Raw genomic sequence first — 24677 nt, 5'->3', positions numbered from 1 at the left:
ACAACATCGTAGCCCCAAGTACTGATCCATGCTCTAAGTTCGTCATTCTTATTTCGGATACTCCTTGCATTAAAGCAGACACACTTTAACTGATCCCTTTCTTTCATCGCATGAGAAACCTTCCTGATAGATTCAATATATCCTGTCACCGTCCCGTCTGAAACTGACCCCCTCTCAGACATGTGGCTCTGATTCCCACCCCCCTGCCAAACTAGTTTAAACCTCCCGAATTTGGTGGATTTTTCATATTGGGCTGAGTGATTAGAAAATGTATTTGATGGAATGGCATAGAAATGTAGGAGCAAGGGCAGACCATAGAGTTGGCCTCTCCAGCCCTGTTTTGAAAAAAAACCAGGAGCTTAAACATACATACCAACAGGTTCAAGAATGTCTTCTCCCCCACTGATATTAACTTCTGAATGGACCACTCAAATCTCAAATGTAATGTTGATCTTGCTTTTGGTGCACCTTCCTTGGAGCAGTAGCTTTGTATTCCTCACTCTGTTCTATCACCCTATGATCTGCCTGTACTGCACGCAAAACAAAATTTTTCTCTGTACCTAGGTACATGTGACAACAATACATCAAGTCCAAAATCCATCATTTGGTAAGATCTAGATGTGTCTGAATGTAGGCTCAACTCCACTCTCCTGTTTCTTCATCTCCACCGTCCCAAAAGTATCGCTTCACTCAATCAAAAACCTGTCAAACTTGACAATTTAACGGTAGCCTCTACTGCCTCCTGTGGGAGGGAATTCCAATATTCACGAGCCTTTGAGGGATGCCTTATTTTGAAACTGTGCCCCAAAGTTAGACTCCCACACGAATGGAAGCTCCTCCAAGCATCCACCCTGTTCAGCCTCCCCACAGAATCTAAATGAGATGAAAAGGCTAAACATGTCTTTCACCTTAAATGGTCTCAACTTCAGTGAGGGAGCTGAAAATCTAGCACAGGGTTTTCTCTATAAGCGCCTGAACCCTGTTGTCAGGCCCAAGAGAGGCCAGGAGCCTAGATTATGTGGGGAACAGTCACTTATTTGTGATTCTCCACAAACTTGTACATTAATGACCAGGCTAGTTACAAGTGGCAGACAGGCTTTCAAAAGTGGAAGACCAAGAGGAGGCAGCAGTGAGCCTTGGCAGATAAGTGAGGGCATGGGCATTCCTTAGATAGAGGTGTCTGGTCTTTTTATAGTTAATTTTACAGTACCAGTCTGGGAAGCCCTGCCTAGCCTAGTCTGACAACGACGATGCACCCACCACCCCTCCCAAGTCTGCTGCCTGACAGACTGGAAAATTCCAGTTGGCCTTTGACAATGGGCCTTAAAAGTTGTAAAACGAATGAGTTGGCACTTGGGAGGAAAGTATGTGCTTACCCTCTTACCTCACTTCCCGGGAAAGATTAAAACTGGGGAACCGAAGCACAAGTAATGTGTAACTCTTCCCCAGAAGGACAAAAAACCCTAAATCTCGGCAAATGAGATGTACTGGTTCAACTCATGTTGTATGCTTCAAAATGGAGATACCTTCATTTCCAAGTCTTGCTTGTTCTTTTTGTTTGTTTCCATCTGGGACACCCACCCACCTCTGTTCCCATGTGAAGCAGGGGCTAAACATTCAGTCGTTAGGATCAGAACATTTTCAAGCACTTTCTTCATCATGTTATTTGGTTTGTAATCTGAAGCAGATTTCTTTCTACAGAGGTTACCTGTACGCTGGTCTGGAATATGGTGCAGAATGTTACTGCGGGAATCGAATTACTACAAGCAGCGCAAGGCAGGAAGATTGCAACATGGAGTGTAAAGGGGAAAAGCACACAGTCTGTGGTGGAGTGAACAGACTATCAGTGTACAAAGTAGAAGATCTCCGACCGAGCAACAAACGATGTATGTCTCTTTCTTGGAATTATTTAAAACAATAGCATGAAACGGTGTTTTCTAATTTTTCATAAATTGTACATCCATATTGACTACAACCCCATATAATGAATATTCCTCTGCACTCAGCAACGTCATTTACTCCAATCAATATGTCAAAGTTCTGCTGGAAATGTTGGCTCTGCACAGTTTGATGTTAATGGAATCAGGAGTGAAAGCAATCTGGCGGTGGGGTGGGGGGTATGGGGGTGGGGGGGGGGGGGGGGAGCGGTGGCATGGGGTGAGAGAGGAATCCCTGTCCTATTGATTTCTGATGCCTGATCTGCCTTAGTTGCCTTGTTTTGAAGGGTAATTCTGCCTGGTACTCTGCAGCCATGCAGTGTGGACAAGTTATCGTGCCACTCAGTATCTAATGCTGCTTTGGTAACTGATTGACCCTCTAGAACCTTGTCAGAGCTGCTCATGCCCTCTCTTAAACATGCACCAAGCTGACCATGCTTTCAACTGCACTCGGAGTGCTCCCCATTCCTGCACTCTCTCCACTCAATGTTGTTTCATGGTACCATTCAATTTTCAAGTTAGCTACTTTTGACTTTGACTTTGCGGCTGCAGTATTGGTGGAAGTACTTGGTGGAGGAGTTGGTACAAGTTAATTTAGCCAAGAATGACAGTCGCACCATTAATTCCAAGCACCAACCTCTCCGTGGGACTGAGGACATTTAGACATGCCTGCTGTTCCATGGTGGTTCTTTACTGTCTCCTGTTGTGGATCAACTTGTCCTAAAAGAGAACTGGAAAGGAGTCAGGAAGTTTGGAGCAATGCGTTGGGGTGATCTCCCTGCCATAGCTGAATGGTGACAGTATATGGAAGCTGTGAGATATGGACATGGGAGCTGCAGTAATGGCAAGTGTGTGAGGGTGAACTGAAGTCTGCTCTCCTCCTTTCCCCATCCTGTGTTGTGGTCTCCAGCATTGCAGTTGAGGACCTCGGGTCTCTCTCTCTGGCCAGTTGTACCTATTCCTTCTACTTTGTTTTCCCTACTTCATAAGCCTTTCCCAGCCACTTGCAACAATTAGATTGCATCTTCCCTTTTAAGTTGCAGGCAACCTTCTTTGATGTAAACTTCAAATGAGTTTAGGTCCCTGATTTGCTTGCTGCCTGTATCACTCCTTTCAGGGCTGGGTAATATTCCCTATACCAATAATTGGCCTTGTTGAATTTTTCCCACCCAGTTATATGTTATGCTGACCACCAGTCACATATTCCTGTTGCTTATATGCCAGTTGATTTGCTTTTTAAAGCTCTGTGTTTATGTGCACTTGATATAGCACAAATATAGAGTTTATGCTAAGACTACAAAGCATCGAAAATCAGAAGGCTGATTATTTCTTTAAGGGAATTTTCAACCAAAACCCAAATGATCTGTCCTCATTGTGTCTATAAGAGTCCCTTTGATAAATCAGCTTCAGTTCTTTTTTCATCTGCCATTGGCATTAGTCCCAGTGTTAGCGATCTATCTTGTGAGAAAACCTTTCAAAATAAGTCTTGCAGATTTTGGTTTGTCTCCACTGCTTTGCCCCTGTCCTTTTCCTGAAACAATCTAATCTGAGCCAAAGAAAATGTAACCTTTCCAAGAAAGGTAAGAATGCACAATGGTCACTATATTAAGATGGGCAAAAGCCTTAAAGGTGTTTAAATTTTTAAAATAATCATCAAAAAATATAACTTTTTCAAAATTCTTTTAAAGTGTGGGACAAGTGCAGTCAATATTAACTCTTCCAGCAAAGGCATGACCATAAGATCATAAGATATCAGAATAGAATTAGGCCTTTTGGCCCATCAGGTTTGCTCTCCCATTCGATCGTGGCTGATATGTTTCTCAATTCCATTCTCCTGCCTTCTCCCCGTAATCCATGATCCCATTACCAATCAATAACCTATCCTACTCTGTCTTCAATACTGTCCACAACTTGGACTTCACAGCCCTCCGTGGCAATGATTTCCACAGATTCATCACCCTCTGTTGAAGAAATTTCTCCTCATCTCAGTCCTTCTCTCTGAGGCTGTGCCTTTGGGTCCTAGTCTCTCCTACGAGTGGAAACACCTTGTCCACATCCAGTCCACCCAGGCCTCTCAGTATTCTGTAAATTTCAATAAGATGGCCCCTCATCCTTCTCAACTCCATTGATGACAGACCCAGAATCTTCGACTGCTCCTCATATGACAAGCTTGTCATTCTTGGGATTATTTTTGGAAATCTCCTCTGGAGCCCTTCCAGGGCCAACACATCCTTTCTTAGACATGGGGCCCAAAACTGCACACAGATTCGGTCTGACCAGAACCTTCTTCAGCCTCAGTAGTGTACCCCTGCTCTTGTATTCTAGCCCTCTTGTAATAAATGTTAATATTGCATTTGCCTTCCTAACTTCCAACTGAACCTGTATGTTAACAGAATCCTGAAGCAGGATGTCTAAGTCCCTTTCTGCTTCAGACTTATGAAGCCTTTCTGACTTTAAAAAATAGTCTACACTGTTTTTCTCCCTACCAAAGTGCAAACTCTCACACTTTCCCTCTCCATAATCTATCTGTCACTTTTAGATTAGATTCTCTACAGTGTGGAAACAGGCCCTTCGGCCCAACAAGTCCACACTGACCCTCTGAAGATTAACCCACCCACACCCATTTCCCTCTGACCAATGCACCTAACACTGTGGGCAATTTAGCATAGCCAATTCACCTGACCTGCACATCTTTGGACTGAGGGAGGAAACCGGAGCACCCAGAGGAAACCCACTTGGAAGAGCACCCTAGATATGGGGAGAATGTGCAAACACCACACAGATAATCGCCTGAGGCTGGAATCAAACCTGCGACCCTGGTGTTGTGAGGCAGCAGTGCTAACCACTGAGCCACCATGCCAACCACAATTGCTCATGTCCTTCTACCTACCTTTGTAACACTCCCTGGCCCTCAAGCTATCTTTGTATCATCTGGAAGCTTAGCAACAATGCCTTCAGCTTCTTTGCCCAAATCGTTAATGTATAAAATGAACAGTTGTCCCAACACTGACCCTTGTAAAACTCCACTTCACTGACTGCTATCTTGAGAAAGACCTTTTATCCCTACTTTATGCCTTCTGCCAATCAGCCAATCCTCTATCCATGCAAGTACCTTGCTCCTAACACCATGGGCTCTTACCTCCATGTGGCACATTGTCAAATGCTTTCTGAAGATCAATCAAATCAATCATGACAAAAGTGTCTCTGTGAATACTCGTGAACGTTGCCTTGGTTACTTACTTATTGGTCGAACTATGCTACCTGGAAGTGGTCCAACAAATAGTCTCTCAAATGGTGTATATATTCAAACAGCCAACTATCATGTAGCCTGGAAGATCCACACTTACTTCTCTATCGGGCCATCGGCTTCATCAGAGTTAAATTACCAGAGGGAAATTGAGAAGATTTGGTGCAGAATCCTTCTCGAAGATAGGCCTCAACAAACAAGAGGTTTCACCTAGTGATGTCAGCAAATCCCAGTATTAAACCAAACTAGTGCCAACATTATCAGTTCTTTTTTACAGAAATCTTGTGGCCAGAAAGGCTTGGATTTAATAATCAGTTTGAAAGTGACGGCACGTGTCACTGACCTCAAAAACAAAATTGATAACAAAGATATAGTGATTTATGTGGCATTCCTGAGATCATTTATATCTGCAGTTGTAATTCCAGTTGATTGTAAATACTGAAAAGTCAGGTCCCAGAATGGAATCTGGCTTGATAGAACACTTTGTTCATTTTTTTTATTTGTTTACTGCGAACTCAGTCTCTGAATATATTCACAAGAAACAACCAATGTACTTGTTTATGACATAAAAGACAAAACACAGACTATGTCACACTTCACAAATACACTTGACAGACCCCCCTCAATCAATGAATAGTCGCCCCCATTTCCATGCTAAAGCTCCTTGCTCAATTGACATGATTGTAATTAGTTTCCTTTTAGCATATTTCTGCTCATTCACTTGAAGCTATTTTTCTTAATATCTCTTCCCAAGACATTTTAAACAAGCTGCTGACTCAGTTCACTTCAAGTGGATTCCCTGAACTCATGCCTTCAATAGACTTGTAGGATGTGTTCTTCTCTGACACCTCCAGACCTTCTGGAGCTGAGGTTTCTATGATTCTTAAGAAACTCTGGTCTTCTCTTTAATCTTGGCTGCATGGAGATTGCTACCAACAGCACCATCAGCTGTTATGGACACTTCTCCCTCCACAAACCTACCTCTGGCCTCTTCAGTCTCTCTTTCTGGGTGCTATTAAACACAAGTTAGCATATACCTTAGCAATTACCTTCCCAGGTGGCCTGCAGGTTATTCAGCTTAAAGCACGCGGCATTTCATAACTACCATTTGGCATTCACTATTCAACTGACTTTCTGACAATTTGGAATAAAACAAATCAGACCTTTCCAGAGCACAAAACAAAGCTCCATTTTTCCTTCAGTTTCGAACCCAACTTCTCAAACACCAATAATGTATTCTGAACCTTTGTCATATTATCGAGGCATCCGCAGCAATGGAAGAAAATGAATATTTGCATGTGCTGTAAAATGGTTAAAACTGCAATAGGTGTCAATGGACATCGAACAATGTAATTAGTAATGAGGACTGATTGTAGACAATCATGCTCACACAGTGAAGCACTCAAAAGTGATCACAGCTTGTTATGTTTATGTCAGGTAGCATGCAGGCATCAAACACAGCTTCATCCAGAGCATGATACTAACAAAAATGAACAGATCTTACTCGATGTTCTGAATGTTTTGTCCTCCCAGCAGCGTAGACTCATAGAGATGTACAGCACGGAAACAGACCCTTCCGTCCAACTCATACACACCGACCAAATATCCTAAATTAATCTAGTCCCATTTGCCAGTGATCGATGCATATCCCTCTAAACACTTCTTATTCATGTACTCATCAAAATACCTTTTAAATATTGTAATTGCACCAGCCTCTCCACCACTTCCTCTGGCAGCCCATTCCATATGTATACCACCTTCATTTTGAAAAATGTTTCCTTTAGGTCCCTTTTATATCTCTCCCCTCTCACCTTAAACCTATGCTCCCTAGTTTTGGATTCCCCTACCTTGGGAAAAAGACCTAGGCTATTTACCCTATCCATGCTCCTCATGACTTTATATACTTCTATGAGGTCTCAGCCTCTGACGCTGTAGGGAATATAATCCCAGCCTCTTCAGCCACTCCCTATAGCTCAAATCCTACAACCCTGGCAACATCCTTGTGAATCTTTTCTGCACCCTTTCAGGTTAAACAACATTTTTCCTTAAGCAGGGAGACCTGAATCCTTCACCTCTTCCATTTCAATTGACATGTTATCTTTCTTAGCACACACTCCCTAACTTTAAAATCGGCTTATAGTCAGACTCTGTATGGGTCACTTGGCTTTTCAGTGCACAGAGTCTTTAGTGCTCAATTACAGGCCACTAGTCTCTGTGGCTTGCATGCCTTTTGATGTAGTGAGGTAAAAACAATGACTGCAGATGCTGGAAACCAGATTCTGGATTAGTGGTGCTGGAAGAGCACAGCAGTTCAGGCAGCATTCAAGGAGCAGTGAAATCAACGTTTCCGGCAAAGGCCCTTCATCAGGAATAAAGGTGGTGAGCCTGAAGCATGGAGAGATAAGCTAGAGGAGGTGGGGGTGGGGAGAAAGTAGCATAGAGTACAGTGGGCGAGTGGGGGAGGGGATGAAGGTGATAGGTCAAGGAGGAGAGGGTGGAGTGGATAGGTGCAAAAGGAGATAGGCAGGTAGGACAAGTCCGGACAAGTCATGGGGACAGTTACTGAGCTGGAAGTTTGGAACTAGAGTGAGGTGGGGGAAGGGGAAACGAGGAAACTGTTGAAGTCCACATTGATGCCCTAGGGTTGAAGTTTTCCGAGGCGGAAGATGAGGCGTTCTTCCTCCAGGCGTCTGGTGGTGAGGGAGCGGCGGTGAAGGAGGCCCAGGACCTCCCTGTCCTCAGCAGAGTGGGAGGGGGAGTTGAAATGTTGGGTCACAGGGCGGTGTGGTTGATTGGTGCAGGTGTCCCGGAGATGTTCCCTAAAGCGCTCTGCTAGGAGGCGCCCAGTCTCCCCAATGTAGAGGAGACCACATCGGGAGCAACGGATACAATAAATGATATTAGTGGATGTGCAAGTAAAACTTTGATGGATGTGGAAGGCTCCTTTAGGGCCTTGGATAGAGGTGAGGGAGGAGGTGTGGGCACAGGTTTTACAGTTCCTGCGGTGGCAGGGGAAAGTGCCAGGATGGGAGGGTGGGTTGTAGGGGGGGGCATGGACCTGACCAGGTAGTCACGAAGGGAACGGTCTTTGCGGAAGGCGGAAAGGGGTGGGGAGGGAAATATATCCCTGGTGGTGGGGTCTTTTTGGAGGTGGCGGAAATGTCGGCGGATGATTTGTTTTATGCGAAGGTTGGTAGGATGGAAGGTGCATTGCAGTTAGACAAGCAGGCAATCTGTCGTGAAGGGTGGATAAATGAACAGTCCGAGGGCTGGAGACCGGCTATGCCAACAACATACCTGCAGCACCTGTGATGGCAGTTTTAGCACCAAACAGACTGCTTGGGCTTCAAACAACTGGCTGTGTAAGAGAATCAAAGGAAAGTATTCCTCACGAGATTGAACGGGAACTGCAGTTGGTCAGGAGGTGCTGGCTCCCGTGAATCATTGTGCGCACTCAATGCCATGCCCAGAGGTTTGGCCACAGTCAGTCAGACTCTTGGTCGTCTCAGGTTCTGAGCATCCATATCCTGATAGTCTGGTGATTGGACTACCAGTCAGTCCCGCAGGGTAAACACAGCCAATGTGGGGCTTACAGTTAGATCAGGCAGAATGCTGTGGATTGGGCCATACTCAGTCAGGGCTGTCCTGTCAAAGGGGGACCACAATCAGTCTTGGTCCATCAGGAGGAAGGCCATGGAGTCCTGGGCCAAGTGGAAAACTGCCCTTTCCACAGACACAGCCAGACACGCGTATTTTGCAGCAAGCACATTTCTGATCATGTTAATGGGCTTCTCTGTCCTTTACTATGCTAAGCAAGTACCTCTGACAAACCTGTACCTGTCTGTGCAATTTGACAATGTGATTAATGGCCAAGACAATAGGATTGTCTTCTGCTTGAAACTAAACAGGCATCTGATCTTCACCCATTCTGAGTGACAGAGACCTGAGATGTTCCTTGCTCAATAGCTGCAGATCACTGGCTGGTGCTACTGAATCTAATCTAGAAAGGGTTCCCACTGAGGTGGAAGTCTTTGAGCTGTTGAAGGGTGTAGGTGAAAACATTACTGTACACAGAGCGTTGGAGGGATACACTTGTTAGTGGGTGAGCATTTTGGTGATGGTGACCACAATTCTGTGAATTTCACCTTGGTTATGGAGAGAGATAGGTGCGTGCAAGAGGGTAGGTTTTACAATTGGGGGAAGGGTAAATACGATGCTGCAAGACAGGATCTGAGGAGCATACGTTGGGAGCATAGGCTGTCAGGGAAGGATGTCATTGAAATGTGGAACCTTTTCAAGGAACAGATACGACGTGTCCTTGATATGTATATACCTGTAGGCAGGAAAGAGATGGTCGTGTGAGGGAACCTTGGTTGACGAGGGAGGTTGAATGTCTAGTAAAGAGGAAGAAGGAGGCTTACATAAGGTTGAGGAAACAAGGTTCAGACAGAGCGTTGGAGGGATACAGGATAGCCAGGAGGGAGCTGAAGAAAGGGATTAGGAGAGCTAAGAGAGGGCATGAAAAATCTTTGGTGGGTAGGATCAAGGATAACCCCAAGGCCTATTATGCGTATGTGAGAAACATGAGAATGACGAGAACGAGGGTAGGTCCGATCAAGGACAGTAGTGGGAGACTGTGTATTGAGTCGGAACAGAAAGGAGAGGTCTTGAATGAGTACTTTTCTTCAGTATTTACAAATGAGAGGGACCGTATTGTTGAAGAGGAGAGTATGAAACGGACTGGTAAGCTCGAGGAGATACTTGTTAGGAAGGAAGATGTGTTGGGCATTTTGAAAAACTTGAGGATAGACAAGTCCCCCGGGCCTGACGGGATATATCCTAGGATTATGTGGGAAGCAAGAGAGGAAATTGCAGAGCCATTGGCAATGATCTTTTCGTCTTCACTGTCAACGGGGGTGGTACCAGGAGACTGGAGAGTGGCGAATGTTGTGCCCCTGTTCAAAAAAGGGTATTGGGATAACTTCGGGAATTACAGGCCAGTTAGTCTTACTTCGGTGGTAGGCAAAGTAATGGAAAGGGTACTGAGGGATAGGATTTATAAGTATCTGGAAAGACACAGCTTGATTAGGGACAGCCAGCACAGATTTGTGAGGGATAGGTCTTGCCTTACAAGTCTTATTGAATTCTTTGAGGAGGTGACCAAGCATGTGGATGAGGGTAGAGCAGTGGATGTAGTGTCTATGGGTTTTAGTAAGGCATTTGATAAGGTTCCCCATGGTAGGCTTATGCGGAAAGTCAGGAGGCATAGGAGAGTGGGAAATTTGGCCAGTTGGATAGAGAACTGGCTAACCGGTCGAAGTCAGAGAGTGATGGTAGATAGTACATATTCCACCTGGAGCCCAGTTACTAGTGGAGATCCGCAGGGATCAGTTCTGGGACCTCTGCTGTTTGTAATTTTTATTAATGACTTGGAAGAGGGAGTTGAAGGGTGGGTCAGTAAATTTGCAGATGATACAAAGATTGGTGGAGTTGTGGATAGTGAGGAGGGCTGTTGTCGGCTGTAAAGGTACTTAGATATGATGCAGAGCTGGGCTGAGGAGTAGCAGATGGAGTTCAACCCTGTCAAGTGTGAGGTTGTCCATTTTGGAAGGACAGATAAGAATGCGGAATACAAGGTTAACGGTAGGGATCTTAGTAAGTAAGGTGGAGGAGCAGAGGGATCTTGGGGTCTATGTTCATAGCTCTTTGAACGTTGCCACTCAGGTGGATAGAGCTTGTAAGAAGGCCAATGGTGTATTAGTGTTCATTAGCAGAGGGATTGAATTCAAGAGTCATGAGGTGATGTTGCAGTTTATAGGACCTTGGTAAGGACACATTTGGAGTACTGTGTGCAGTTCTGGCTGCCTCACTTTAGGAAAGACGTGGAAGCTTTGGAGAGGGTGCAGAGGAGATTTACCAGGATGTTGCCTGGAATGGAGAATAGGTCGTACGAGGATAGGCTGAGAGTGCTAGGCCTTTTCTCATTGGAACGGCGAAGGATGAAGGGTGACTTGATAGATGTTTATAAGATGATCAGGGGAATAGATAGAGTAGACAGTCAGAGACTTTTTCCCCGGGTACAACAGAGTGTTACAAGGGGACATAAATTTAAGGTGAAGGGTGGAAGGTGTCGGGGGGATGTCAGGGGTAGGTTCTTTACCCAGAGAGTGGTGGGGGCAATGGAATGTGCTGCCTGTGGGAGTGGTAGAGTCAGAATCATTGGTGACCTTTAAGTGGCAATTGAATAGGTACATGGATAGGTGCTTAAGCTAGGACAAATGTTCGGCACAACATCATGGGCCGAAGGGCCTGTTCTGTGCTGTATTGTTCTATGTTCTATGTTCTATGTTCTATCCCCTGAGGATTCAATCGGTTCCTCCTCCAAGGTGGAGAGAGAGCTTAAGGCCTTTCTTAATAAATGACATAGGTGCCTGTGTTAGAGAAGAGAGAGAATTAGTTATCTCAGAGGAAGTTAAGACTATGTTAGCACTGCTGACATGAGAAGAGCACCACAGTACAATGAGGTTTAATGGGTCAGGTAAGCATTGAGGTGTCCCTGTCCACACATGAACAGTCATGTCCTTCTCCAGCCTGTTTGCGAGTGTTTTCCTTGTAGGGAATGAGCAGCCAGGTATTCACCACCCCCTCTGGTCTTGGCCCGCTCAGACACGTTATGGCCTAGCTTTCCATGCCATGAGACAAGGCAGGCTTGAGTACAATGAAAATCTACAGAAGAGCAGTTTGCAGTGATGCAAGAGCAAGCAAAGTTGTGGGGTGTCCTCAGTGAATGAGTGGGAAGCATAGCAGCAGGAAGGTTGAATGATTTGGGCAGCTGAGATGGCTAACAGCCACTGAGCGGAGCATGATGATGTGGTAATGAGTTTTTGTTCATGAAACTTAGTGAGATGCGTGTGTAGTGTTACTGTTAGAGCAAGTGGTGGCCATGTGACTGGGATGTAACAGAGAGAAAATGACAACCTGTACCTGTGTGCAGTATATAAAGTTAATGACCATTCACCCACACTGCTGCCATTTCTGCTTCACTCAGGACTACAGCACTGCCAGGGCTGCTATCTGGGTCAAGATCTTTGCATCCTCGTTAGCCACTGGAGAGGTCCCTGAGGACTGGCAAGTAGCTAAGTTTTTCCTCTGTTCAAGAAGGGAAATAGGGATAATCCAGGAAACTATAGAGCAGTGAGTCTCACATCGGTGGTTTGGAAGCTATTAGAGACAATTCTTATGGTTAGGATTTATACGCATTTGGAAAAGCATAGCCTAATTAGGGACAGTCAGCATGGCTTTGTGCAGGGCAGGTCAGGTCTTAATAACTTGATGCAATTTTTCGAGGAAGGTGACAAAGATGATTGATGAGGATGGAGCAGTGAATACTGTCTACATGGACTTTGGTAAGGCTTTCAACAAGGTAAGCTCATCCAGAAGATTAAGATGCATGGGATCCATAGTGATTTGGCCATGTGGATTCAGAAGAAGACAGAGTTTAGTGGTGGAAGGTGTTTTTCAGGCTGGAGGTCCATGACTAATGGTGTTCTTCACATATAAATGACTTGAATGAAAATGTAGATGGATGGGTTAATAAGTGCAGATGATAAAAAGATCTGTGGAGTTGTGGATAATGTAGAAGGTTGTCAAGGGATACAGTGAGATATAGATCAGTTGTAGATATGGACGGAGAAATGGCAGATAGAGTTTAATTTGAGTAAGTGTGAGGTGCTGCACTTTGGGAGATCAAATGTCAAGGAAAAGTATACAGTGAATGACAGGACCCTGAACAGCATTGATCTTGGTGTTCAAGTCCATAGCTCCCAGAAAGTGGCCACACAAGTAGATACGGTGTTAAAGAAGGCATACGGAATGCTTGCTTTTATTGGTTGGGGAATTGAGTACAAGAGTCAGGACGTCATGTTGCAGTTTTATGAACCTTTGGTTAGACCACACTTAAGAGTACTGTGTTCAATTCTGATCGTCCCACAGGAAGGATATGGAGGCTTTGGAGGGGGTACAGAAGAGGTTTATCAGGATGCTGCCTGGATTGGAGAGAATAAGCAATAACGAGAGGCAGGAAAAACTCGGGTTGTTTTCTCTGGAGTGGCAGAGGCTGAGGGGAGACTTGATAGAAGACTGTAAACTTATGAAATGCATAGATAGGGTAGACAGTAAGAATCTTTTTCCCCTGAGTTGAAATGTCTAAAACTATGGGGCATGTGTTTAAGGTGAAAGGGCAAAGGTTCAAAGGAGATGTGAGAGGCAAGTTTTTTACACAGGGTGGGGTAGGAGTCTGGAACATGCTGCCAGGTGTGGCGGTACATGCAGATACGACAGAGACGTTTAAGGGACTTTTAGATAAGTACATGAATATATAAGGAATGGAGGGATATGGGCCAAGGGCAGGCAGAAAGGATTAATTTAATTTGGTGTCATGTTCAGCAAAGCATTGTGGACCAAAGGGCTCGTTCCTGTGTTGTACTGGTCTATGGTCTATCGGTCCAGGCTTGCATGGTTTGGTGGCCTAACCTCCTGAGGCAGTCAGCTGGAAAATGAACAGCCATCTTTCCACCACCTTGCTCACCCAGGCCCTCCAAGTCCATGCTCACAAAGCAGGGAGCAAGCTCTCCTTTCTGTAGCATTATGATCCAGTGCCTTGATGTGATAGCCTGTGTTGGTTTGCAGCCTCTGAAGTGGCATTCAGCTACAGTATCAGCGACATGAACGTACTACCGCACCTTCTGCCAGGCGACTCCATGAGATGGGCATCAAAGAGCGGATTTCATCATTAGTGAGATAAAGGGCGTGAGGAAAGTTCATCTGAGCCATGACAGGCCACTACCATTAATAGCACTTGACAAAACACTTTGCGTGCAAATGAGAAAATTCCACCCATTATCCTTAGGGCAGGTAAAGCCAAAGAAAATTCAGAAAGTTTTTTTTTTAAATTTTGAGTAGTTCTACTGGGGTAAACCAGAGACACAGTTAGCACTGGTGGGTGGATCGGTGATCAGAAAATACAGATGTAAGATAAATGAAGAAAAGAACCAGAGAAAGGAGAAGAATTACTTCTTGCGCACATTGTTATTTTGGAATGCACTGCCGATAAGGAAGTGGGTGGAAGCAGATTTGTGTAGCTTGCAAAAGGGAATTGGAAAAATCCTTGTAAAAGAAAACTTTGTTTTACTATGGTAATGGAAGTGGCATTGACACAGTGGGCAAGTCGGCTTCTTTCTGGGCTGTACTCTGCAATGAAAACCCTCGTGACATTGACAGAGAAAAATTATAACAAATGAGAAAATATTGCCTTAACGTGAGCTGCATGCCATTCATCATTTCAGTTATGAAATTAAATAATGTAAAAATTCTGCCATGTCTGTGAGGCATTATTCATGAAATGACTCATCACTGTGACTTAATGGACCAAATCTTGCTTGGAAATAATGGCGTACTAATGACACAAAGCTATTATCAATGTGCAAATCGACTAGCAAATCCATATCATACTGTCTGAATGCGATGCTCTTGAACTTACTGATGGATTTATTTCTTCATACAGATAGCATTTTGCTTCCCAGTTGGTTTTATGAACTTTCTGAATTTTCACACTAAATTGCCAGCCAACCCATTGCACAAAGTTAGTTAAGAATAAAAATTCTCCTTCAATGATTTGTTAATTGTTAAAGCAATGTCAATCAATATCATACACCAAATTTTTAGAATGGCATGAGTACATACTTTTCTTACTTTTTCTTCCTTTTTTTCTTGATCAAACACTGATTTCCCTCTGAGGAAGAGTCACTCGACCCAAAATGTTCGTTCTGATTTCTCTCCGCAGATGCTGAGTTTTTCTAACAATTTCTGTTTTTATTACTGATTTCCCTCACTTTATTTCTCTTTTTGTGCCTAATGGACATTGAAATCACCCAACCTCATTTATCCTAGATTTCCATAGATTCTGTTTCTTCTTCAATCCTTAAATCCCAGGATTTGAAGACACAGTTTGCAGATTCCACATTGCCATTATTATTAAACACGTCCAGCAAGTTGTTGTGCAAAATAATTTTTACTTTTTAGGGCAAGAGAATGTCAAATGAGTATCTCCGATCCCTCCACCAAACTTTGCCCCATTTCTTGATGAGTTTGAGACAATACACATTGCAGGATGAGAGGGTTGATAGAGGGATACTGTAAATACTGATTTGGAGGAATACTGTGAGTACTGATTTGGTAACCATTGCTGGGTGGAGAGGCAGGGAGAACAAGGGTACTGTTGGGGTGTGCTAATGCAGTTGGAATTGATTGTTGGGAAAGATACTTCTGGTAGTGATTTGATTGTGAAGAGTTTTGAATATTAGCTATAGAATGTTAAGGTTATCAAGTTTTGAGAAGATTTGTAGCTCAGGTCGAGGTTCTGGATGTAGTTTTGCTCGCTTCCAGCTCACTGAGCAAATCTTCATCCATGTTAAGGTTATGTATCATATATGAAAATATCTCGTACTATATATGCAAAACAGTGGTCACTGTCACAATATAATTCTGATGTGGAGGTGCCAGTGTTGGACTGGGGTGGACAAGGTCAGAAGTCATATGACACCATGCTACAGTCCAACAAGTTTATTTGAAGTCACAAGCTTTCGGAGCTTCATCAGGTGGCGTGAAGAGAAGCACATAGGCACATAATTTATAGGCAGACAGATCAAAAGATCGTACAAATGGTGTGAGTGGAGTGTCGACAGGCTGAATAACAAGTCTCTGCAAGTGATCAAAAGTGTCAGATGGTGTGAGTAAAGTGTCAACAGTGGAATAGCAAATTAAGGAATTACCTATAATCTGATTAATTGAGGCAGAGAGATAATTATAAAAAAAGGAAAACTAAGGTGGCATTGGAGACAAACCAAATGGCTGGAATAAAATGAAAGGTTTAAGAAGCGCATGCCGAAGTGACAAGTAATCTAGATCTGTACAAACTAATTAAGGTAGAGTGGTCTTAACAAATTATCAAGGTGATAGTGTCAAAAGAGGACAGTAACGAAGATTCTACAAACACACAACAGTATGTAATGTGACAGGATCACAGTTGATGCCATCTTCATAGGTAGGGAACTTGACAGTCAGTTTCTGTTGGTGATTCTAAGTTGTTGTGTATCTCGAAGACCGCCTCGGAGGGTGCTTACCTCAAAATCAGAGGCTGAATGTCCTTGACCACTAAAGTGTTCCCCAACTGAGAACTCTCCTGCCTGGCGATTGTTACGTGGTGTCCATTTATCCTTTTTATAGTGTCTGCATGGTCTCGCCAATATACCATGCTTTGGGAAATCCTTTCCTGTCGCGTATGAGATACCCAACATTAGCCAAGTCACATGAGTATCTGCCATGAACGTGGTGGGAGATGTTCCCACATGTGATGGTCGTATCCATGTTGATGGTCCAACATGTTTTGCAGATGTTGCCTTCGCGGGGTTATGTGGTGTTGTGGATGCTGCTGTCCTGAAGGCTGGGTAGTTTGCTGCAATCGATGGTCTGTTTGAGGTTTGGCGGTTATTTGAAAGTGAAAAGTGTAGGGGTAAGGATGTTCTTAGCGAGATGTTTGTTGCTGTTGATGATGTGTTGAAGGCTGTGAAGAAAATGGCGTAGTTTCTCTGCTCTGGGGAAGTACTGGACAACGAAGGGTGCTCGATCCGTCAGTGTCCTGTGTCTGTCTTCTGAGGAGATCTTTGCAGTTTTTCACTGTGACACGTCGGAACTAGCAAACTGCCAATGCAATTCATTATAAAAATATTGCACTACATATTGCACATTAGAACACTTATTCGTTGACATTCGGTATTGTTACATACCAAGGTCAATTTTATCCTTTCCTAATTAGCTCTTCTTCCTTTGTTCAGCTCGAATAATAGTTGTCCTTGGTGTTAAGATGAAAGATAATGTGGGGCCTGAGTCAGATTCTCCATAATGAGGGGGAGGGGTGAGGACAGGAGTATCTGAGACAGAAAGAAAATTCAATAGATTAGTAATTGCATTATGCAATATCGTGGTGACAAACACATCAGATCATGACTCATCTATCAATTATCCTAATAACAGTAAAAAGAATTGCAGACTGACACCTCCTTCCCTGCAATTCAGTGTACTTAATTTGTTTTTAGCCCACTTACCTCACATCCACTTATTTCATTTCACTGGCATATTGCACTGCTGACATGTAGTCATGATCTTCTCCAAACTTGTAACATCAAATTACATGGTTCTTTTCTTATTGCTGTTTGCTGCATATTATCAACTTAGGGAGTTTAAATGTTATTTTTACATCTTGAAGCTCATACAGCTCTAACAGTATCTGAAGTGCTATAATTCCATAAGAGAGATAAGTCATCAGATTTGCAATCCTTCGAAAGGTCTTACACAGAGAACAGCAGGAGGGAGACCAAAACAGACTCATAGTTGCAAATCTAACCAGCAGCAATCATAACGCCCAAAAGCATGAACAGCGTCCTCGGTGATTTGTTGGGTGTTGACATTAAGAACGGCACAAGATAAATGTACTGGAAAGAAAGCAATGTTAAGCATGATCAAATCAGCCATGATCTCATCAAATGGCAGAGCAGACCTGATGGACTGAATGGCCTACTTTTCCTCTTCTGCATTATTGCCTTGGGCATCCCTCAGTAATTCCAGGGACTCACTGGCCCTTTGACAGTCTCGGCAGTAACCTCAACAGCATTTTTAATTCTCAGATATGGCTCCACAAGAATATCTTGTCACCCTGGGAGGTGAAACTGAGGAATGGACCTTCCACCCTCATTAACATTGTGCTGTTGAGCCTGTACCATTTCTAGATTTAGGTCTTAGTATTGTCACTGTAGGGGCCTTGGAGTAGCACAATGGGGTAGGGACACCAGAAGCAATGAATCTCTATCTCTTTCCTGTTAGCTAGACCTGGCAACTGAAAACATTCCTTTCTAACGCACACCTTTACTAACTAGGAGCTGTCAACCACTTGTGAAGAAGACATATATTGTAAACTGCATGACTGTTTCACACATGCAAATAAGTTTTGCTTTACTTGTATAGAGCAATGGCGTAACTGCATTTGGGGTTCTGATGCTCTTATGGATAGACTTGTCGTAGAGGGAATACAGCAGAGGTTCCTGTGATGGTATCATTGTCCTGTGAGGAGACTTGAGGAGATCTCTCTTTCTGGAGTTTAGAAGAATAAAAGATAACCTCCTAGAGACGTGGACAATTCTTATAAGGAAAGACAGAGTAAATGCAACAAAAGGATGTTTTCACTGGTCAGAAGTTCTAGGGGAAACTATCTCAGAATAAAAAAGCAATCCATTCAGGACTGAAATGAGGAGGGAATTCTTAACACAAGGAATGGTAAATCTTTGGGATTCTCTAACTTGTGACCATGGAAGCTCAGTTACTAAGTATGTACAAAACAGATTGATGAATTCAGTAATTAGAAATCTACCAACGAGTAATTGGAGAAAGGCCAATTTTGACGGTATTAGGCAAGAACTTTCGAAAGCTGATTGGAGGCAGATGTTCACAGGTAAAGGGACGGCTGGAAAATGGGAAGCCTTCAGAAATGAGATAACAAGACTCCAGAGAAAGTATATTCCTGTCGGATGAAAGGGAAGGCTGGTAGGTATCGGGAATGCTGGATGACTAAAGAAATTGAGGGTTTGGTTAATAAATCCTCATATGTCAGGTACAGACAGGATAGATCGAGTGAATCCTTAGAAGAGTGTAAAGAAAGTAGGTGTATACTTGAGAGAAATCAGGAGGGCAAAACGGGGACATGAGATAGCTTTGGCAAATAGAATTAAGGAGAATCCAAAGGATTTTTACAAATATATTAAGGACAAAAGGGTAACTAGGGAGAGAATAGGGCCCCTCAAAGATCAGCAAGGCGGCCTTTGCGTGGAGCCACAGAAAATGGGGGAGATACTAAATGAATATTTTACATCAGTATTTACTGTGGAAAAGGGTATGGAAGATATAGACTGTAGGGAAATAGATTGTGACATCTTGCAAAATGTCCAGATTACAGAGGAGGAAGTGCTGGATGTCTTGAAACAGGTAAAGGTGGTTAAATCCCCAGGACCTGATCAGGTGTACCCGAGAACTCTGTGGGAAGCTAGAGAAGTGATTGCTGGGCCTCTTACTGAGATATTTGTATCATCGATAGTCACAGGTGAGGTGTTGGAAGACTGGAGGTTGGCAAATGTGGTGCCACTGTTTAAGAAGGGCGGTAAGGACAAGCCAGGAAACTATAGACTGGTGAGCCTGACCTCGGTGGTGGGCAGGTTGTTGGAGGGAACCCTGAGGGACAGGATGTACATGTATTTGGAAAGGCAAGGATAGATTCAGGATAGTCAACATGGCTTTATGCATGGGAAATCATGTCTCACAAACTTCATTGAGTTTTTTGATGAAGTAACAAAGAAGATTGATGAGGGCAGAGCAGTAGATGTGATCTATATAGACTTCAGTAAGGCGATCGACAAGGTTCCCCATGGGAGACTGATTAGCAAAGTTAGATCTCATGGAATACAGGGAGAACTAGCCATTTGGATACAGAACTGGCTCAAAGGTAGAAGACAGAGGGTGGTGGTGGAGGGTTGTTTTTCAGACTGGAGGCCTGTGACCAGTGGAGTGCCACAAGGATTGGTGCTGGGCCCTCTACTTTTTGTCATTTACATAAATGATTTGGATGTGAGCATAAGAGGTACAGTTAGTAAGTTTGCAAGTGACACCAAAATTGGAGGTGTAGTGGACAGCAAAGAGGGTTACCTCAGATTACAACAGGATCTGGACCAGATGGGCCAATGGGCTGAGAAGTGGCAGATGGAGTTTAATTCAGATAAATGTGAGGTGCTGCATTTTGGGAAAACAAATCTTAGCAGGACTTATACACTTAATGGTAAGGTCCTAAGGTGGGTTGCTGAACAAAGAGACCTTGGAGTGAAGGTTCATAGCTCCTTGAAAGTGGAGTAGCAGGTAGTGAAGAAGATGTTTGGTATGCTTTCGTTTATTGGTCAGAGTATTGAGTACAGGAGTTGGGAGGTCATGTTGTGGCTGTACAGGACATTGGTTAGGCCACTGTTGGAATATTGCATGCAATTCTGGTCTCCTTCCTATCGGAAAGATGTTGTGAAACTTGAAAGGGTTCAGAAAAGATTTACAAGGATGTTGCCAGGGTTGGAGGATCTGAGCTACAGGGAGGGGCTGAACAGGCTGGGGCTGTTTTCCCTGGAGCGTCGGAGGGCTGAGAGGTGACCTTATAGAGGTTTACAAAATTATGAGGGGCATAGATAGGATAAATAGTCAAAGTCTTTTCCCTGGGTTGGTGAGTCCAGAACTAGAGGGCATAGGTTTAGGGTGAGAGGGGAAAGATATAAAAGAGACATAAGGGGCAACGTTTTCACACAGAGGGTGGTACGTGTATGGAATGAGCTGCCAGAGGATCTGGTGGAGGCTGGTACAATTGCAACATTTAAGAGGCATTTGGATGGTATATGAATAGGAAGGGTTTGGAGGGATATGGGCCGGGTGCTGGCAGGTGGGACTAGATTGGGTTGGGATATCTGGTCGGCATGGTTGGACCGAAGTGTCTGTTTCCATGCTGTAAATCTCTATGACTCTATGAGTATGGATCTAGAGCAGGAATATGACATTGAGGTAATGATCAGATATGATCTAAAATGATGGAGCGTGCTGAATGACCTCATTCTGCTGCTGGCTCCTGAGGTAACATACAATGAAAAATAGTTTCTTACTCATGAACAGAACAGAATTATCTCTCTCATATTGCTTGTGCTAAGCATTTATTCTTCAGATGAAAGGTTACGCCATTTCCTTGTCTCTTCATTTCAGTGGTCCAGGCAGAAGAAAAAGTCCAGCACTGTTTGAAAACTATGAAGGAATTTTGCTGTTACCCAGCACAGGAATCCTCTATCAATTACTTACCATCTAAAAGATTAACTGACTGTTCAACCTGTTGGATGAACTTGTTGGTACAGAATAGTTCCACTTCAAAGTGATGGCAACGTGAAGCTCTTTAAGATGAGATGAGGTGACGAGGCACCTTGTAAATATGATTTTGTTTTTGCTGGCACAATCTGTCCAGTTCACCTTATTGTTGTAGAATTGCTGAGAAATAGCCACAGTGCCAGATGCCAGTGAACTTTCAAACTGCCACTGACCCGTATGTGTGTTTGGCAACTTTTCATGATTCTGAGAGTCTTCAGAAATTAAATATTGTTCGCTGCTGTAAAGAAATTTTGCGTAGTTTTTTTCATTTACTTTCCACACTATTGTTTATGAGTTGTGATCATACTGGAGAGAGGTAAGAAAGGCTGTTTTTGCTGGGGAGGAGGTGAATGCTGATAGATAATCTGGTGAAACCCCCAGGAATGATGAAGAGCTGATGCTCGAAACGTCGACTCTCCTGCTCCTTGGATGCTGCCTGACTGGCTGTGCTTTTCCAATGCCACACTCTGATTTCCAGTGTCTGCAGTCCTCACATTCTCCAATGTGATGAAACCCCAGGAATAATGCCGCTATCTTACATGAATGTGCTATGTATTATGTTGGCCAGAAAAAGCCAGAACTACCACTTTGACACTGAATAATGCAATGACTGAGTTAAAGGAAAAGAACAAGCAGCCTATTGTACAGAGAATTAGATTTGTGTGCTTGATCTACTCTACTGTGCTGTACTATATACTGTACTGAGCATAGCATGTGAGTGACTCTGCATTTTAAAACTGATCTCAACAGATCAATTTGGAATGCGGGGATCTGTGCAAGATCTTGATTAGACACAGAATAATGTTATCTTTCTTCAGGTACAATGATCAGAACTTGCTGATAATAGCTTTACAGTCAAATGTACTCCGGCGCTGATTCACAAATATGTATGTCAAAGATAAAGGGCATCAAAGGTGTTGTTAGGAAGAGTAACCAAAAGCTGAATCAAAGAAATTATTTTAAAGGAGGTCTTAAAGGAACAGAAGTAGCAGAAGGACCTGGAAAGGGAAGTCCTGAATATGAGGGCTGGACTCTCTGTGCAGTAGTTGGAAAAAAAATGGGACACATAGAATTCTGATATGAATTTTAAAATATTGGGTTTCCCAATAAGCATTTTTTAAATATAAGAATCAAGATCAAAAAAGTTTAAATATTTCTCCTCAACTTTATTCGATGTGCCCATTCTTGAAGTAAGAGACAAGGGTTAAATGGTTGACATAGAGCGGCCTTTTCCTGTCATGTTGGGTTCCCGCTCTGCCACCACAGGAAGGGCCCACATAGAGTCATAGAGGTGTACAGCATGGAAACAGACCCTTTGGTCCAACCCATCCATGCCAACCAGATATCCCAACCCAATCTAGTCCTGCCTGCCAGCACCCAGCCCATATCCCTCCAAACCCTTCTTATTCATAAATCCACCCAAATGCATCTTAAATGTTGCAATTGTACCAGCCTCCACCACTTCCAATGGTGGCTCATTCCATACCCGTATCACCCTCTGTGAAAACGTTGCCCCTTAGGTCTCTTTTATATCTTTCCCCTCTCACCCTAAACCTATGCCCTCTAGTTCTGGACTCCCTGACCCCAGGGAAAAGACTTTGTCTATTTACCCTATCCATGCCCCTCATACTTTTGTAAACCTCTATAAGGTCACCCGTCAGCCTCCGACGCTCCAGGGAAAACAGCCCCAGCCTGTCCAGCCTCTCCCTATAGCTCAAACCCTCCAACCCTGGCAACATCCTTGTAAATCTTTTCTGAACCCTTTCAAGTTTCACAACATCTTTCCGATAGGAAGGAAACCAGAATTGCACACAATATTCCAACAGTGGCCTAACCAACAGTCGCAACATGACCTCCTGACTCCTGTACTCAATACTCTGACCAATAAAGGAAAGCATACCAAATGCCTTCTTCATTATCCTATCTACCTGTGACTCCACTTTCAACGAGCTATGAACCTGCACTCCAAGGTCACTTTGTTCAGCAACACTCCCTAGGACCTTACCATTAAGTGTATAAGTCCTGCTAAGATTTGTTTTCCCAAAATGCAGCACCTCGCATTTATCTAAATTAAACTCCATCTGCCACTTCTCAACCCATTGGCCCATCTGGTCCAGATCCTGTTGTAATCTAAGATAACCCTCTTCGCTAATACTACACCTCCAATTTTGGTGTCATCTGCAAACTTACTAACTGTACCTCTTTTGCTCACATCCAAATCATTTATGTAACATCTATTGAATAGTGTGCTAATCAGCTGGAGACGAGACTTCCATCCCCTCGCTCCAGCAGAAATCTTACCTCACTGAGCTATTGGCCAGTTGCATCACTGAGATCAGTGGCCACTGCTGGGACGACATGTAGTCCATAAGAATCGATGTTCTGGAGCTTGTAAGACAAGGGGAATTCATAGGTTTCTTCGTGACTTGAGGAGGGTCTGAGGGGTTTGTGGGGAAGGAGTAGCCTGGAGGCTCTTCTCTTCTCTGGTGGGGGTACCCAGACTTGAAAAAGGGCCAGTACCAGCCCTTACCTAAGCCATTAATTGGCCACTCAAGAGCTTTGTTGGTGCGGGAAGGGAGGGGTATGCGAGGATGGTGAGAAAGCTACCCAGGGAAGTTTACAGACCATCTGCCTGCAAATCTGAAATTGTCAGACAAATTATGATTATCCTTCAGGGAAGGAAATTGCCATCCTTACCTGGTCTAGCCGACATGTGACTCCAGACCCACGGCAATATGGTTGACTCTTGAAAGCCTCTGAAATGGCGTGACAAGTCACTCATTTCAAGGACATTTAGGGATGGGGAGTAAATGCTGGCTCATCAAGCAACATCTATATCCCATGAACAAATAAAAAATACCTCGATTGGGAACCATTAAGATTCTACCAATATTTTCCAGAGAATGTTGCCATTGAATTTTCTATTATATAATTTTAATGCCAACAGAACTTAATCACCAATAATAAATAAACTTTGCCATGTACTGTTTGAAGCCTTTTTAAAACCAACAATAAATTATTCCAGCACAAGGCATATTCCTCCACAGCTCCCTATTGCACTGATTTATTTTCATTGATTTTTTTGTACTTTGAGCTGTCCTCTGTTGTTCAACATTCTCGTCCAGCTTTATAGCTCCTTGACATTGGTTATGAAATCATGAAAAATTGCACACGGATCCTTTCTAAAGAAAGCAGTCAGAATGTGTTAACAGTAACATTTGTAATTGTTAATTTAAAAAAAAAGAGATCTGTTTAATGACACTGTTATTCTACAGATGCTTTGAGTATGGCTCTTAAGACTTGGGACAACCAGAGAAAAGAACCTTTCTTTCCCAAAGAAGTGTTGGCTAGGACATAGAGCTGTTTCATGTTCTGTCCAATATTTGGCTTGTGTTGGTAGCATCAGTAGCCCCATTCTCATACACTTAATTTACGACGATATTGATAGC

At 43.5% G+C, this 24677-nt stretch overlaps 1 protein-coding gene across 8 annotated transcripts in view; it reads left to right on the top strand.

Annotated features, from left to right (window-relative positions):
* Window positions 1-24677, top strand: part of LOC140491464 (sialate:O-sulfotransferase 1-like) — a 163733-nt gene that overhangs the window by 96975 nt on the left and 42081 nt on the right. For all 8 annotated transcript variants that reach the window (XM_072589646.1, XM_072589649.1, XM_072589648.1 and 5 more), the window contains one exon: window positions 1702-1886. In XM_072589646.1, the coding sequence (XP_072445747.1) occupies window positions 1702-1886 (185 nt within the window). The remainder of the gene's footprint in view (window positions 1-1701; window positions 1887-24677) is intronic.

Source organism: Chiloscyllium punctatum, chromosome 19, assembly GCF_047496795.1.
Source record: "Chiloscyllium punctatum isolate Juve2018m chromosome 19, sChiPun1.3, whole genome shotgun sequence".
Lineage (NCBI taxonomy): Eukaryota > Metazoa > Chordata > Chondrichthyes > Orectolobiformes > Hemiscylliidae > Chiloscyllium > Chiloscyllium punctatum.
Note: the sequence above shows the minus strand (reverse complement) of the source record. Positions and strands in the feature narration are given on the sequence as shown.